Here is a 17,523-nt window from a genome sequence, read left to right on the forward strand (position 1 = left end):
TTCTAGAGCAAGCAGGCACTAAAAAGACAAAGTTGTATAGCTAATAAACCAATAACAGAGATAAAATGGAACACTGAAAAATACTCAAACTCAGAAAAGTCATGAAAAGAAGAAAAAGAAACAAAGAGAGTTATAAAAAATAGAAAGCAAATAGCAAAATAGTATATTTGAATCCAGAAGACCTGCACTCCAAGAAATGTTGTATATCAATAATTAAATTATATGTACATGTTCTTTTAAAAAATATGTTTTTATTGATTTCATAGAGAAGAAGGGAGGAGGGAGAGAGAGAAACATCAATGATGAGAGAGAATCATCAATTAGCTGCCTCCTGCACGTCCCCTAATGAGATCAAGCCCACAACCCAGGTATGTGCCCTGATCAGGAATTGAACTGTGACCTGCTACCACAGGTCGATGCTTAACCACTGAGCCATACCTGCCGGGCCAAATGTAAATGTTCTAAACACTCCCATTGTCAGAGTTAAAAACTAGATCCAACCCTGTTGCCTGCCTACAAGAAATTTGCTTTAAATATAAAGCCATAGATTAAAAGTAAAATGATTTCAAAAATTATGTAAAAACTAATTATAGAAAAATTGGAGTGATAAAATAATATTAATATCAGATAAAGACTTAAGAACAAGGAATACTATGAGGTTAAAGAGAACAGTTCATATATTCTCTGAATATGAAATGGCAAATAATAATACACACTTTTGAAGAAAAATAATGTGGAAATTACATGGGAAAATATGAAAAATTTTAGATTGTCAAAAATTTAAATTTGGACAACACCAAATTAGTAAGGAAGCAGGCCATGGAAAATTCATCTATGCTAGTGTAAATGTACTAGTAATATATGAGTACAACCACTATGAAAAACTTTTACACACTCTAGTAAGGTTGAATATGTTCAAATTCTATGCCTGTGCAATTCCATATTTTGTTATATGCCCTAGAGAGTAACGCTCAGGGCATTGGGAAATATGCATAAGAATGTTTGTAGTACCATTATTTGAATTTGCAACATCCCTAAGACAACCCAGATGTTGAATCAATAATGGAAGAGATAATTATACACTTGTGAAATAATACACTATATAGCAGTGAAAAGAAGTGGACTACAACTCTATATATAATTAAGAATGAGCCTACAAAACGATGTGGAGCTACATGTGTCATTCACAGAAGAACCATGCAGTATGCTTCTATTTTCACTTCAAGAATAGGCAAAATTCAATATGTTTAAGGCAACATATGTAGTGGGTAAAACCATAAACAGAAGCAGATGAGTAATTAACCAAAAATTCAGGATCATGTTTAACTCTGGATTGGAGGAACAAGGATATAATTGGAATTGGGGAGGGTGGATATACAGTAGCCTTCTAAGGCATTTGGTAATGTTCAATTTCTTAACTTCTGTGGTCGATACATTGGTTTCTTATTGTCCTTCAAATCATAAATATTTTAGTTACTCCTTTTGGAGGCATCCTAGTCTTCAATTAAAAAAAAAAAAAAGAAAGAAAGAAAGAAAGCAAAGGAGGAGTAAAAACCACACAAAAGGAAGTTGATAGATTCCAGAAAAAAAGTTCTAAACAAAAGTAGACTGCATACTAGCTTATGTTTCCAGAAATTAAGAGGATTGTCCCTACAATTCTCAACAATTTACTAAATACTAACTCAAATAAGAAAGAAAATAAGCAACTACTTCTGTCAAAACTCTTTCAAAGCAGTATCCTCTTTAGAATCTTAGAATTAAATGGGAGTATTTGTTTTAAGATCTGTATGTATTAATACTTATTTCTGGAAAAAAGTCTTACAAATTACAAAGTGAAAACAACTAATTTCTTCTTACAACTCAACATTTATGGAGAGTTTGGTGAGCAAAAAATAAGTAAGCCAAAAAACTTTAAACATTCACAGAAAAAAAAAATTAAAGAAATAGCCATTTCACTCAGCCAGAGTGGCTCAGTGGTGAGCATCAACCTATGTATGAATCTAGAGGTCATGGTTCAGTTCCTGGTTGGGGCACTTGCCCGGTTGTGGGCTCGATCCTTAGTGGGGGAGCATGCGGGATGCAGGCAATCAATGATTTTCTTTCATCACTGATGTTTTTATCTCTCTCTTCCTCTCCTTTCCTCTCTGAAATCAATATATATATATATATAACAAAAAAAAGAAACAGCCATTTCTTCATGAAATTTTAAAACACTAGAAACAAACAGAAAAACCTAAAAGCTTCTAGAAGGGGTGGAAATGTGGTTTGCAATCTAAGGATTAAGAATCAGAATCAATAGCAACATTGGAAGCTATACGAAAATGTAGCAATGCCTTTACAATTGAAATTAAGACAACTTCTAGAATTCTATACCCAGCTAAATTATCAAACAAATGTGAGAATACATTCAGATATATGAGTTATATACAAGCTAAAAACATGTATCTCTTGTGCAATCTTTTTCCAGGGGACTTGGAGGAGTACTCCACCAAAATGAGTGGATAAACCAAGAAGATGACATTAGATAGGACACAGGAGCTACAACACAGGAGAGAGCCAATAGGAATCCCTAGGATCCTAGGATGACTACAGGATAAACAGTTCATGTTGGAGAGAAACTTCAAGAAAATGAAAATGATGGAAATGCTTATAGTTCTGAATGACTAGAGAGACGATTTAAACATCTGGGTGAATTTGATGATAAACTGGTCATGAAGACATAAAAAAAAAATACCTAACCAAATACTATAGTTAAAGAAAAGTATTGGTGAGAATATGGAGAAATATATATAACTCTGTCATAAAAAAAAGAAATGAAGTACTGATACATGCTACAACATGGATGAACCTCAATACATTATGCTAAGTGAAAGAAGCCAGACACAAAAGTCATATTGTATGTTTCCATTTATATAAAATATCCAGAATAAGTAAATCTGTAGAGGCAGAAAGTATATTGGTAGCTCTAAGGAGCTAGACTAGGATGGGGTGGGAAGATAGGGAGTGACTACTTAATGGGTACAGTTTTCTTTTGGGGTAATGAAAATGGAATTAGAGGAAGTGGTTGCACAACATTGTGAATGTACTAAATACTACTAGATTGCGCACTTTAAAGTGGTTAATGTATGAATTTCATTTAAAAAATTAAACTACTAAGACAATTATTACTTTCTACAAAAATTAAAATTTGTACAGAGAGGCAAAATAATAATTTACTACAGGTTCAGTTTTGCAGTCATGATAAATAAACATATAATGTAAAAATATTGATCTCACCAAAACTATGCTATAACTATAATAAAGGAAATGCTAAATGGAAAGGGTGTCATGAGAATTAGGGGATAAGAGATAAAGACTCATTCTTCAGAGTAGCAATCAGAGGGTTGAGCAAATATTTAATAAGAAAATGCAGGAAAAAGCGAGGGACAAATTGTTTTAAAGTATATCCAAATTCACAGACACTAAGCATTCATTCCACTCACTCAGGAAAATATTTGGAATGATCTCCTAATGGGTCATCACTTTCCACCCAGTTGTTCATACATCCTCCACAGGAAAAACACTGGACGGCGTCCTCTAAACCTAGATGCAAAGAAATCCAATCAGTGTAACTGGCATGTGTATTTCTCAAGTGACACAGGTAATAACTACCAGGCCTTTATTAGCAAAACCCTACTTGTATTTCCAATCAAATTTTGTGACAAAGTCACAAGTTGGGGCAATATTCTATACAGGACCAAAGGGGTAATGAGCAAATAGTCATGGATGCCTCCATGTGGCATGCACTTTGATGAACACCCTTTCCCTGTCCTCCCATCCTCCTATGGAACAGGGGATGTGCAAATCAGTGTACGCATTAAAGCTCCATGAAGGAAAAGACTTTTGTCTGTTTTGCTCCCCAATGAATCTCATGGACTTGAAGAGTGCCTAGCACTTATTAAGCATTTGTCTAGTGATTAAATAAGAGAGAATACATATGGAGTTCAGGGGGAGGGGAGATTGAGCAATGTTGCAGCCCTGTGTAAGTTCATGAAGCATCAAATGCCTATTACTACATTATTGCCAGGTTTATGCCACTAGAAGTAGGATCAAGTCTCCTTGCGAGACTATATTTCTTAGGAAGGAAACTAGCATTTGAATCTGCCAAAGGATTGAAGTAGAAATGGAACAGCTATCATCTTCCACTCTTGGACCTCTGTCGGCCTGGTAAAGCTAGGGCAGGGGAGACCCAACCTTTGTGTCTGCATGAAAATAAGAGGTCCTAGAGCTTGCAAGACTCTTAGAGTGTCAGAGGATTAGGATTTGTGGGGAGAGGTGGAGGTTCAAAAAGAAAGAAGATGAGGACACTGGACAGAGGGTGTTTGGAGGAAGCGGCCAAGAGGAAGCCAGAATAGAGAGAGTAGGGACACTGCCTTTCCAAATGCTTAAGCTTGTGAGCCATTAAGATATTTTGTACCACGGAATATTTTTGTTAAAGTGACCGCTATATTCCCCTACTCTGTACTGCTGTGTGAAATTTGTGACATCTACTTGACCTCTCAGTAAAAGCTCTGCATGGACCTCCACTGTAACTCAACTTGTGTGTCTGGTCTGAAGAAGGCCAGCAAGGACCAAGGACCAAGGCAGGGCACAATATCCTTTCTCTGATCCCTACTGTACCTCAGGCAGTTAGCTAAAGGGAACAAGCCTACTAGTTGTGGATTACAGAGGGGAACTTCTTGATGACCAGAAGCTAAAGAGAATGCTATGACCCTAACTGGACACCAACCCAGTGGATAGAGCATCCACCTGCAGACTGAAGGGTCCTGGGTTCAATTCCGGTCAAGGACACATACCTTGGTTGCAGATTGCAGGCTCAATCCCCAGCCCTGATCCAGGTGTATCTGGGAGGCAACCAATTGATGTGTCTCTATTTCTCTCTTTCTCTCCCTCCCTCCCTCCCTTTCACTCTCTCTAAAAATCATTGGGGGAAAAAATATCCTCGGGTGAGGATTAACAACAACAAAGTATTTTTTGATTTTTCGCATCTGAGGAGAGTGTTTAAGACTGCTTCTCCACTCTCCCAATACCGCTCATTCTTCCACAGTAACAGAAATCCCAAATTTTAACTGTGTTTACCACCCAGGAAAATGATTGAATGTGCCAGCTTCTCTTATAGCTAGTATGGCCATACTAAGTTCTGGTTAAAGAGGTAGAAGCAAGTTTTATTGTGCTTTGCTTTCATGTGCTTCACAGATATTACATTTTCTGCAAATACCCTCCATCAGCAAATGGATTATGACTCCAGTGTTGTGATAGTTGTTTTATTGCAGTGGTCTGGAACTGAACCTGCAGTATCTCCAAGGTCTGCCTTTACTCATGTATATATCTTTCATAAAAACAAAGTGGCATAAAACTAACTTTCCAAAAGTAGAGGATACATGTACTTGTATTCATTGTTAGTCAAGTTCTTAAGGCTTCAATTTGGAGCTTCTTTACCTAAGTTAGTTGTAGAAAACTGGGAGAGGTTTTCTGACATAGCAAGGAAAAAGGATATACAAGGAAAGACTAGAAGAGTGGAGATTGTTGAGACTAGATAAATACAAATCCAGGGTCATTAGTGTATGTGGGGCTTGAATGAGCAGCAAGGCAAGAGGCTCTACCAACTACTGACTCACCTATGTAGAAAAGACCTGCTTTGGCCAGAGCTGCGCCCCCAGGAGATGCATGGGGCCATTTCTTAAAAGACTCCAGTCGTAGTTCTTCATTAGCAAAGATGCTGTCATTGCAAAAAGCTTGAATAAAAGACATATGGTTAGACCAGCAAGTTTTGATATTGCAATTATCAGGTTCAAGTTATCACTTCATATTTACAGACAGAATGATATGATGCTTGGAGTTTGCTTCAGAATAATTGGGGGAGGTTAAAAAGAAGAAAATTAGATGAAGCAAGATTGACTACGTGTTAAATTGTTGAAGCAGAGTGGTGAGTATATACTATCTTATTTCTGTATATGTTCAAAATTTTCTATTATAAAACCTTTTAAAATTATCTCATCATCTAGCATCAGAATAAAATAATCAAAAAAGCTAAAGAAGATACGCCTCCTTCACAATTTAGTGTTAAGAAAGACAAATTTTCCTTGTAGTTCCCTTAAGAGCAGGTAGATTTATTTCTTGCCCTTTGGGGTGTCCACTCTATGCAATGGCCTTCATTAATTTTCTCATGTTGGGTGGGCTCTGGGGTTTGGTTCCTGTAATCTGTGCCCTATAAGGACTTGAAAATTAAACCTACATTGCCCGGCTGGTGTGGATCAGTGGTTGAGGGTCGACCTATAAACCAGGAGGTCGTGGTTTGATTCCTGGATAGGCACATGCCCAGGTTGTGGGCTCAGGGGTGTGCAGGAGGGAGCTGATCAATGATTCTCTCTGATCATTGATGTTGCCATCTCTCTCTACCTCTCCCTTCCTCTCTGAAATCAATTTTAAAAAATTTAAACCTGGGCCCTAACTGGTTTGGCTCAATGGATAGAGCGTTGGCCTGCGGACTGAAGGGTCCCAGGTTCAATTCTGGTCAAGGGCATGTACCTTGGTTGCAGGCACGTTCTCAGTGGGGGGTGTGCAGGAGGCAGCTGATCGATGTTTTTAACTCCCTATCCCTCTCCTTTCCTCTCTGTAAAAAATCAATAAAATATATTTAAAAAAAAAATTTAAACCTGGCCCTAGCTGGTTTGGCTCAGTGGATAGGTGTCAGCCTGCGGACTTAAGGGTCCCAGGTTCGATTCCGATCAAGAGCACCTGCCTGGGTTGCGGGCTTGATCCCCAGTAGGGGACGTGCAGGAGGCAGCCAATCAATGATTCTCTCTCATCACTGATGTTTCTTTCTCTTTCCCTCTCTTTTCCTCTCTGAAATCAATGAAGACATATTAAAAAAAATTTTTAAATCTACATTAACTTGGTTTTGTGAATTTTCTAAAGATGAAAGCTTGCTTTTGACGTTCCACTCAACCCCAGGATTCATGCTGCCACTTCATTTTTAATCCGCCTATGCTTAATGTATTGGAAAAAGATGTCTTTTCCTCCTGGGTGTCTCCTTTACTCTCAGACTACACAACAACTCTGGCACCAGATGTGTGGTGGTTTTCTCTGACCAGCTAGGCGCCCTACAATTTAACTCAATTCTGACTCCCTCTGCCTGGAGACAGTGTCAGATCCCACAGGTTAAGAGCTCAGTCCCACAAGACTGCTCCCACTTCACTACATTTACTGGAGTGGCTCACAGAACTCATAGAAACACTTTCTTATGTTTACTAGTCTATTAAGGGATTGATAGAAGATACAGGTGAACAGCTAGATGAAGAGATAGGGTGAGGCCCGAGAGGGCCCCAAGAACAGGGGCTTCCAACCCCATGGAGTTGGAATGTGTCACCCACCTGGAAGCTCTCTGAACCCTGTGCTACTGGGATTTTCATCATGAAGGTGTTATTAATTCCACTTCCAGCCCCGCTCCTCTCTCTGGAGAATAGGGGGGAGGGGGAGGAGGAGGAGGACTGAGAATTCTAAGCTTCTAATCATGGTTTCATGTTTCTAGTGACCAACCCCCATCCAGGAGCCCACCCAGAGTCACCTCATTTGAACAAAAGATGCCCCTAGTGCTCTTATCGCTTAGGAAATTATGAGGGTTTTAGAAGCCCTGTATAAGGAATTGAAGGCAGAGAACTATATATATTTTTCTATTACTTCATGTTTAATTTCATAACAGATCCAATTAAGAATGTTTTCAAAAACGTTTTATCCAGAAATTTTAATTGTTTTTAATATATATATATACATATATATGTGTGTGTGTATATATATATTTTTATTGATTTCAGAGAGGAAGGGAGAGGGAGAGAGAGAGATAGAAACATCAATGATGAGAGAGAATCACTGATCGGCTGCCTCCTGCATGTCCCCCACTGGGGATAGAGCCTGCAACCTGGGCATGTGCCCCATAAAATGAGTAAGAAAATGGAAGAGTTAAAAAAAGGGTGAGGACAAAAGAAAAACAGAAAAAGAAATAAACAAGCAAAGCCTTTGAAATAGGTCTGCATTTTAAAAATTTTAACGTTTCTTCCCTTAAAAAAAAAAAATGTCTGTTTACCTGATGCCATAGGTAAATCTTTCTTGACCCAGGAATTCACAAAATGTTCTCCCTGAAGAAAATGAAAATTTTGACTTTGACTTAGAAGATACACATATCTATGAATAAAAATCGAAAGAATCCCTCCCACCCCCACATAAAGTTTCACTGGATTGACTGAGTGGCACGGTTGTTGGAGATTGTTATCTAAATATTTGTGTCTATTAATGTTGGAATTTTTTATGCAGTGCTGCTGCCTAACAGGAAGTCTTCTAGTTCTAGGGTGGCTGTTTCCAGAGATCTAGCTCCAAAGCTGATTTACATGTGGATAGCACAGATGTACTTTGACTAATGAGGAAGTATGAAATATAGGAAGGAAACTAGATTGAGAAGAGTATTAGGTATTAAGCAACTGATCCTTCTCTGATAACTGCACTCTATTTCTTTCTCAGGAAACACTTCTCCCCCACTTTCAGGTCAAGTTCTCCCTGCAGGGTTCTCATCTTCTGAGTCATGTTAGCCAATAAATTCCCCTTTTTGCTTAAGTCAATTTGGGTTGGGTTGTCTGTGACCTGCCATTAGAGAATCCTTACTAATAGTTACAGAGTAACCAGCTAGGAGACAGTAACTGAGGCCCTCTGAGGGTGATGGTGACATGGTCCCAAAATCTCACACAGGAATTCAGATGGGGCAGCCAAGGAAAGCTAGGGGAGGTGGCCTCAGTCAAAGAGGGAAAGACTATGAGGAAGGCAGACCGACCAATCAAAAGCCAGTCCTGGAAAAAGGACTTTTAAGGGCTCTAGTTTAGCAAGGGAATAGATTTTCTTCATTCTGCCAGATGAGAAGTTGGGGTAGGAAAGAAGGGAATAAGAAAGTAGAATTTATGACCGCCCTCCCCCCCAAAAAAGAAAGAAAGCCCACCCTCTGCTAATTCAGATATTACTAGATAATCAAAAGCCAACATGAGGGGGGGGAAATGCTGTTATAAATTACCGTGACATCAACAAATCCCTTGTAGCTTTGAATATACTGGGCAATTTCCTCTGAGGACTTCTTACGTTGAAGAAATTCACATCTATAATTAATAAACATAATTAAAATCTACACCAATATTGTGACAGAGATGTTCTATATCTCTAGTATTATGGTGATGGTTACACAATAAACATTTGTTAAAACTTACTGAACTGTACACTTAAAAATGGTGAATTTTTTCAACTTCAAATAAAACTGTCAAGAGACTTATACCAAAATGTAAGAGATTCATCATTATTCTCACATAATTATTCTTTACTTACATTAGTGACAACACAAATAATTTAAAATTAAGTCTTAAAATTATCTTTTCTCTTGAAACAAAATATATAATACAATCAAAGAGACTGGAGATTTTGTTAGTTAAATTAAACTGTGGTGGCCCAGCTGGCATGGCTCATTGGTTGAGCATTGACTTATGACCCAGAAGGTCACAGTTAAATTCCCAGTCAGGGCACATGCCAGGGTTTATTGATTTCAGAGAGAAAAGGAGAGGGAGAGATAGAAACATCAATGATGAGAGAGAATCATTGATCAGTTGCCTCCTGTACGCACCCTACTGGGGATCCAGTCCGCAACCTGGGCATGTGCCCTTGACCGGAATCAAACCCGGGACCCTTCAGTCTGCAGTCCGATGCTCTATCCACTGAGCCAAACCATCTAGGGCTCTATATATTTTCAAACAAGTCTGTATATAGGTTGAGTGGCTTTACACGTTTTTTTAAGGGCTTACACTACACATATTATTTTGCATACTACTTTTTTCACTTAACATATCATAGACATCCTTCCACTTTTGTGAGCATGGCTGCACATGTACAAGATGACTTATAAACATAGATAACTGCCCAGGTATTGTGTGGTTGATCTATGATACAACCAATAACCTCTTTGCATGTAGTAGGTATATGACAAATATTTGTTAAAGAAATAGGATATGATGCCCCAGTTGGTTTGGCTCAGTGGATAGAGCGTTGGCCTGTAGACTGAAAGGTCCTGGGTTCAATTCCAGTCAAGGGCACATGCCTGGGTTGTGGGGCTCGATCCCCAGTAGGGGGCGTGCAGGAGGCAGCCAATCAATGATTCTCTCTCATCATTGATGTTTGTCTTTCCCTCTCCCTTCCTCTCTGAAATCAATAAATATATATATGTAAAAGAAATAGAGTATGAGCCTGATCACATTGCTAGATCCAAGTACTAGGTTATAGGAAATATAGGAAGTGGAAAAACATTAAATAACTCCACAGAAACAGATTCAGCCAAACCTAGAGTGTAGGGAATTTTACAGGACAGATTACATGGCTTCTATAAAGGATAAATGACAAGAAAAAGAGGAAAGAAGGAAATCTATAAATTAAAAATATTAAGACACAGATCAACTCAATGTAATAGACAGATTTGTTTGGATTCTGATTTAAATTAACCAGTAGTAAAAAGAGAAAAGGAGTTGAAGGGATGTGGACATTGAACAATGACTCAGATATTTGATTATATGTATTGTGGAATCAATGTTAATTTTTTTTAGGAGAAATAATGATACTGTGGTTTTGTTTTTTAGAGATATTTTAGTATATAACTCTAAAATATAAGAATATCAACAAATGGCATTATATGACTTTAATATAATCTGGTTATTATTATTTCTGGAGAAAGGTGGGTGAAAGATGAATGGAATATTACTTGGCCATATAAGTGCTTATTATACTACTAGAGGCCCAATGCACGAAATTCATGCAAGAGTAGGCCCTCGCAGCACCGGCTTCATCCAGAACAGCGGTTCTCAACCTGTGGGTCGCGACCCCTTTGGGGGTCGAACGACCCTTTCAAAGGGGTCGCCTAAGACCATTGGAAAACACATATATAATTACATATTGTTTTTGTGATTAATCACTATGCTTTAATTATGTTCAATTTCTAACAATGAAATTGGGGGTCACCACAACATGAGGAACTGTATTAAAGGGTCACGGCATTAGGAAGGTTGAGAACCACTGGTCCAGAAGGTCATCTGGACGGTCTTTCCGCTGTTTGGCCGTTCGGTCGATTTGCATATTACACTTTTATGATTATAGATTCTCTCCACCTTTGAAATTTTCCATAATAAAGGTTTTAAAAACTATAAAGGGAATGACTATGTATTTGCTAGATACAAAGTGATGTAGAAATACTAGTAAATATAGCATTAAAAATAATTAGAATACACTTTATTTTCTAAGCAGGGAACTAAAGAGCATTGCAACAATCAAAATTCTGAGTTTTTAAAATAAAATGTTTCTGTTTGGTATATAATCAGCAGTACATGAAACCATTTGTAATAGTCTTAAACATTGTTTTACTTTCCAATTTCCTTTAAATGCCATTTTACATCATCCCTATGTGAATTATTCTTATTTATCAATTAGGGTGGATCCTGAAACTTCTACTTGACAAAACGTGTCTTCATATTTTGGATGATAAAACATTTAAGAAATTATTTTTAAATTATGTGATTCTTGCTTGAAGAAATTCTGGAACATTCCAGTTTTGAGTAGGGAAAAAACCTGAAAATGCTACTCTAGGAAGGTGACTCTTGTCTTTAGTTTTGTTTCAGAGGAGAGAGGAACAGAGAGAGAGAGAGAGATCTACTTACTTGGGGAACCACTTAGCATGCTCCTTCCAAGGATCATCTCCTTCCTCCCAATTTCCTAAACATCCGCCACAGGAAAAGCACTGCACAGTGTCGCGTTTTCCTGCATGTGAAGAAAATATTTAGATTGTTCGGCAATGGCACCACGGGGTAGTCCCAGAAGGTCTGTCTCTGGGAGTTGCCTCTCTGTGCGTGAGGAAGACTTACTCCAACATCTCTGTCCACTTCCACTGTCATCTGGCTGAATCTTCATCCGCAGCCCCAGGGCCCTAAAAGACCATTTTTTAAGCCTAGGACCTCCCTGTCAGCCATGGCCATACTGCACATACACCTGTTTAAAACCTGCCCGCCAGGTGTTCCCAGAGCTGGTATTTGCTATTTGAGCTCTCAGAGCCACAGCAGTGGGGAAGCAGAGAAATCCAAGAACTCACAACGTAGAGCACGGTTAGAAAACCTAAGTTGTAGCTCTGCAATGAAATTTCTATGGACACAGGAATGTTTTTAAACTCTTTGAGCGTCAATGAACTCAACTGTGAAATGGAGGTAATTGGTGAGTTTGTTGGTACTCAGTAAAAGATTGCTGTTATTGTTATTACAATTCTCATTCACACCCATCATAACATTTACAGCATGCCTAGGTCAATTCAAACTGCAGTTTTCTTAAATGCAGTTTGCCCTATACATTAGAATTAGCCCTACGATTAAAACCAACCCACCAACAAACAGAAAGCCATTCCAATATTGCAGCAATTAAAAGAATCAAAGGAAGATCTTATAGCAGCAGCAAAAGGAAAAGGGGAGGAGATTGGGGTCTGGCTGACCTCATGATTTATTTTATTTTATTTTATTTTTTGTTATTCCTCACCCGAGAATATATTTTCCATTGATTTTTAGAGAGAGTGGAAGGAGAGAGGTGAGGAGATGGAGGGGGGAGGAAGGAAAGGAAGGAAGGAGGGAAGAAGCAAGGGAAGGAGGGAGGAGGGGAAGAGAGAGGGAGAGAGAGAAACATCAATATAGGTGGCCGAGGATTGAACCTGCAACCCAAGTATGTTCCCTTGACCAAGAATTACACTTGAGACCCTTCGCTGTGTGGCCCGACACTCTTACCACCTAGTAACATCAGCTAGGCCTCATGGCTTAAGGACCTTAAGAACGTTGTCAATATTGTCTAAGGTCCAAATTTAAGGAAAAGTAACTGTCTAATTATGTACATATTTGACAAATTAATATGTGATATGAAACATAAAGCTCAAGTAAAGTACTGAAGTTGAATTTTAATAAACTAGACCTTACACCTAATACATTTAACAAGTGAGGAAAGGTTCACAAAATATTGCAACTGAAAAATGGAACCTAAACTTAAAACTCCAGAGAAATGCTTCAGAAAATTATTTCAAATTACCTGTAAAGACAAAGCCAGCTGCTGAGAGCTCCTGTGGGGATGCCCCATGGGCATAAAATGGCCAATCGTGGAAGGATTCAAGTCTGGCCTTCTCTTCTTGGTACTTTGTTTTGTCTCCTCTCATCTTGCTCTCTGGATTCTTAACTCTTATGTCATACTTAGCAATGTTGCCAACATCTTTGCCCAAAAGGAACTCACAATGCGGGCTGAACTTCTTATGGTGTTCTATGGGGAGACGCTTGAGGGTGGTACAAAACAGGATTAAGCTACAGCAGAAGCACTGCACCCCCGATTTTATGCCGGTGAAATAAAACCCAGCCGCTGCCATCTCCTGTGGTGTCCACGAGCTGTAGGAGTCATAGGTCACAAAAGTCTTTAACCTTTTTGCTTCACTGCGCATTTCTGAGTTAAAGCCCTTCTGCATTTTTCCTCGATCTTCCTGCTCCTTTTTTTCTATTTCCTTTACAAACTGAACCATGTCGATGCCTAGAAGAGCAGACAGCTGAGGGATAGTAGTTTCATCATACTGGGAAATCCTCTGGTCAGCGGCCTCCCCCTGTGAGGCCATTTTCTGAGAAGGGAAAGAAAAGCAGGTTAGCAGACATTTCCACTTGTTTGACTAGTTCTGAGATTTTCTTCAACCCTTTTATTCTTACTTTTCATTTCTTCTGAATAGTACTGATCTGTGCATGATTCAGCCCGAGGGGGAGGGAAGACACTAGTAAGTCAACGACAGCCCCCCTCACTCCATCCTGTCCTCCCAGCAGTAAGGTCGCCTGCTCCGTCCAAACGGTTGGAGGCCCTCTTATCACAGCATCAGTCGTCACTTACATCAAAGGCATAAAATAGGGGACTCCTTGGTGTGGTCACATCAATCTGAAGATGCTTGCTTGCACCCCCAACACTTCAGGAGCCTCAGGAGTATTCCATGGAACACCTGCAGGTGGAATCAGGTGGTTCCACTTTACAAGGTGCTTTATGTGTCCCCTGCCTTTGTCCAAATTGCTAAGCTGATTTGCAATTTGCCCATCTACCCACATTTCTGCAAAAGTGGCAGCGAACAGAAGGTCTTTTTTTTTTAAATATATTTTTTTATTGATTTCAGAGAGGAAGGGAGAGGGAGAGAAAGATAGAAACATCAATGATGAGAGAGAATCATTGATTGGCAGTGAACAGACGGTCTTGATGAAGGCCAAGCGTGCCCTTCATTTTGCAGTAACTAAGGCACGGAAAAGCACTCAGTGGTCCGTAATGAGTTAAATCTGTTCCAGCAGTTTCCTGAGCAGCTCCCTAGAGCAGTCCACAGGGTTACTTCGCTTTTTGGTTGATTAGTTCCTTTGTTTCAAGTTCTCTTGCTGCCTTCTCCCTGTAGCACCTCTTAGTGATTATTTATCAGACGAGGTCTCATTCTGAACAGAAGAAATACTTGCACATCTCTCCTTTGGCCTCATGTCTCTTCCCTTCACAGAAGAAACCAGCCAAAGTTAGGTCTTGGCAGGCTAAGGCCCTTTCTTAGTCACTTCCATTTTTGCCAAAGCAGCCAAAACCAGCTGAGATAACAGCATTCTCAGCTGACTTCCCCTCTGTCTGAATTTCTGTTTTAATTCACTCAGCTACTTCCTCCAGCTCTGGACTGACCACATTTAAATTCCATTGCTGTGCCTTCCCTCCCATCAAGTGACTATAGCACTTGGATGAATTCAAACCAGGGATTCCTCGGCAGCCAGCCTGCCATCAGTGGTTGTAAATCTTTCACCCACTTTTCATTTTTCTTTCTGCCAACCAAAGCCTTGGCCGTTATTTAAGTTATAAAGCCGAAGACTGTCTCAATGATCCCATTCACAGTGCTATCTTGAGCATGTCTACAGGTTTGGGTACTTGCAAAAAACTCAGTGGACTCTTTGTAGTATACTTACATAAGACTTTAATACAGGTAGAGGATAAGATACAAAAATAAAAATAAAAAACAGGCAAACGTCAAAGAGGGCTCAGATCCCAGGTCCGGTTCCTGGCGGCCTAAGTGGCACAGGCTGTGCTGCATTTCAGGTAACGGACAACCTAGGTATGTGCAAGATACCTTGGTCTCGGGAAACTACAATCTCTTTTACATTCTTCTGGTCACGTGGCCAAAACTAGGCTACGTGACCAGCCGAAAAAACAGAAAAGCTGGTGTAGGGTGCCTCTGGCCTGTCTCAGACCCCAGCACAGGACTACAGTAATCACTAGTTAGTACATTCCATGCAGATTTGGCCAAGAGACAGCACTGTGGCTCCAGGCCTCCCCAGAGATAAATAAACACAGGGTTTCAACAGAACAGCTAGGATCAATTTTAGGTTCATGGTCAATTTTGCTCATCAGGAGGCCATTTCTGGGGACGAGAGATCTCCAAGACCTTCTCCAGATTTCATGTCCTTTGACTACAAGAGCAAAGAGTACCAGCTGAGGCAACTATGTCATGGATCTAGGATTTAAACCCAAGTCTGGGTGGCTATAGTGCCTGTCCTCTTGCCTCCAGAGAAACAAAAATAAGAGAAATAAGAGTGCTATTACTTCAGGTGTGGAAGAAAAGCACCTTTGCCAGAAATGGTAATTTACTTACCGAGAGGTTTAGCCAGAGTTTTTGTCCAGTGGAAGGATAATGGGCGGCCTGAGTACAAATGCTGTGTTGGTCCTTTAATGGAAAGCAATGAGAAAATATTTGAGGAACTAAAACTCAAAACAAATTGCAGTTCACTGAGAAATTACCCATAAATGCTCTAAGTATGAAGTCAAAAGGGCCAGTCAGGACCCAGCAGGAATGACAACACCTACCAAGTCCCACAACAGGAAATGTTTTATTCTAAACAGTTGAGATTGGTTAGTGCTCACAGTGCTAGTGTAAGTCTTATTTCTTTGCTGGTGACAGTTTCTATCTCTCTGGTTTATTTTAGGATTTTCTCTTTTATCCTTGGGGTTATAAAATTCTAAAATGTTGTGTATAGGTTTGGGTGTTTCTACATTCATCGTTCTGGGCACCCAATGGGCCCTTTCACCCTGAACACGGGGGTGGCCCATCAGCCCTAAGACATCGTTTTCTATAATTTTCTTTGATGATTTCCAACTGTCTGCTATTCTCTTTTCACTCTTTCTGGTATACCCATGATTTAGGTGGGGATTTAATTGATCATCTAAGCCTCCCCCTCCCCCCTATATTCTAAGTGCTTTTGCTCTATTTTCTGGGAAATTTCCTCTCCAGTATCTTCCAACTCTCCAATAGTAATTCTTAATTTCAGCAATTATAGTTTTAATGTCCCACAGCTCTTTCTTGTTCTTTATTTTCTTGTTTTTTTAATTAAATCTTTATTGTTCAGATTATTACATTTGTTCCTCTTTTTCCCCCCATAACTCCCCTCCTTCCAGTTCCCACCCCACCCTCCGCCCTCACTCCCCACCCACTGTCCTCATCCATAGGTGCACGATTTTTGTCCAGTCTCTTCCCGCATCTCCAACACCCTTTTCCCCCCCAAGAATAGTCAGTCCATTCCCTTTCTATGTCCCTGTTTCTATTATAATCACCAGTTCATTCTATTCATCAGATTATTTATTCACTTGATTCTTAGATTCACTTGTTGATAGATGCATGTTTGTTGTTCATAATTTGTATCTTTACCTTTTTCTTCTTCTTCCTCTTCTTAAAGGATACCTTTCAGCATTTCATATAATACTGGTTTGGTGGTGATGAACTCCTTTAGCTTTTCCTTATCTGTGAAGCTCTTTATCTGACCTTCAATTCTGAATGATAGCTTTGCTGGATAAAGTAATCTTGGTTGTAGGTTCTTGGCATTCATCACTTTGAATATTTCTTGCCACTCCCTTCTGGCCTGCAAAGTTTCTGTTGAGAAATCAGCTGACAGTCATATGGGTATTCCCTTGTAGGTAACTGAGTTTCTTTCTCTTGCTGCTTTTAAGATTCTCTCTTTGTCTTTTGCTCTTGGCATTTTAATTATGATGTGTCTTGGTGTGGTCCTCTTTGGATTCCTTTTGTTTGGGGTTCTCTGCGCTTCCTGGACTTGTAAGTCTATTGCTTTCACCAGGTAGGGGAAGTTTTCTGTCATTATTTCTTCAAATAGGTTTTCAATATCTTGCTCTCTCTCATCTTCTGGCACCCCTATAATTCTGATGTTGGTACGCTTGAAGCTGTCCCAGAGGCTCCTTACACTATCTTCATATTTTCGGATTCTTTTTTCATTTTGCTTTTCCGGTTGGGTGTTTTTTGCTTCTTCACATTTCAAATCTTTGACTTGATTCTTGTGCTCCTCTGGTGTGCTGTTGGGAGTCTGTATAGTATTCTTTATTTCAGTCTGTGTATGCTTAATTTCT

The 17,523-nt window shown here is 39.4% G+C and overlaps 2 protein-coding genes across 5 annotated transcripts in view; one reads left to right on the forward strand and one right to left on the reverse strand.

Annotated features, from left to right (window-relative positions):
- The window catches only part of LOC132233556 (survival motor neuron protein), a 48,272-nt gene extending 45,782 nt beyond the window's left edge, over positions 1–2,490 (forward strand). Inside the window, exon 11 of the mRNA XM_059694395.1 lies at positions 2,468–2,490. The gene's annotated coding sequence lies outside the window, so the exon portion shown is untranslated. The remainder of the gene's footprint in view (positions 1–2,467) is intronic.
- The window catches only part of NAIP (NLR family apoptosis inhibitory protein), a 37,340-nt gene extending 20,864 nt beyond the window's left edge, over positions 1–16,476 (reverse strand). For 3 of the 4 annotated variants that reach the window (XM_059694392.1, XM_059694389.1, XM_059694393.1), the window contains exons 1-8: positions 15,764–16,476; positions 13,996–14,101; positions 13,165–13,735; positions 11,766–11,865; positions 9,095–9,176; positions 8,123–8,174; positions 5,658–5,774; positions 3,483–3,582 (exon numbers count right to left, since the gene is read on the reverse strand). In XM_059694392.1, coding sequence (XP_059550375.1) covers positions 3,483–3,582; positions 5,658–5,774; positions 8,123–8,174; positions 9,095–9,176; positions 11,766–11,865; positions 13,165–13,732 — 1,019 coding nt within the window. In that variant the 5' untranslated portion in view covers positions 13,733–13,735; positions 13,996–14,101; positions 15,764–16,476. The remainder of the gene's footprint in view (positions 1–3,482; positions 3,583–5,657; positions 5,775–8,122; positions 8,175–9,094; positions 9,177–11,765; positions 11,866–13,164; positions 13,736–13,995; positions 14,102–15,763) is intronic. The other variant, XM_059694390.1, reaches the window with a different exon arrangement.
- Positions 16,477–17,523: the final 1,047 nt, after the last annotated feature.

Source organism: Myotis daubentonii, chromosome 4 (genome assembly GCF_963259705.1).
Source record: "Myotis daubentonii chromosome 4, mMyoDau2.1, whole genome shotgun sequence".
Lineage (NCBI taxonomy): Eukaryota > Metazoa > Chordata > Mammalia > Chiroptera > Vespertilionidae > Myotis > Myotis daubentonii.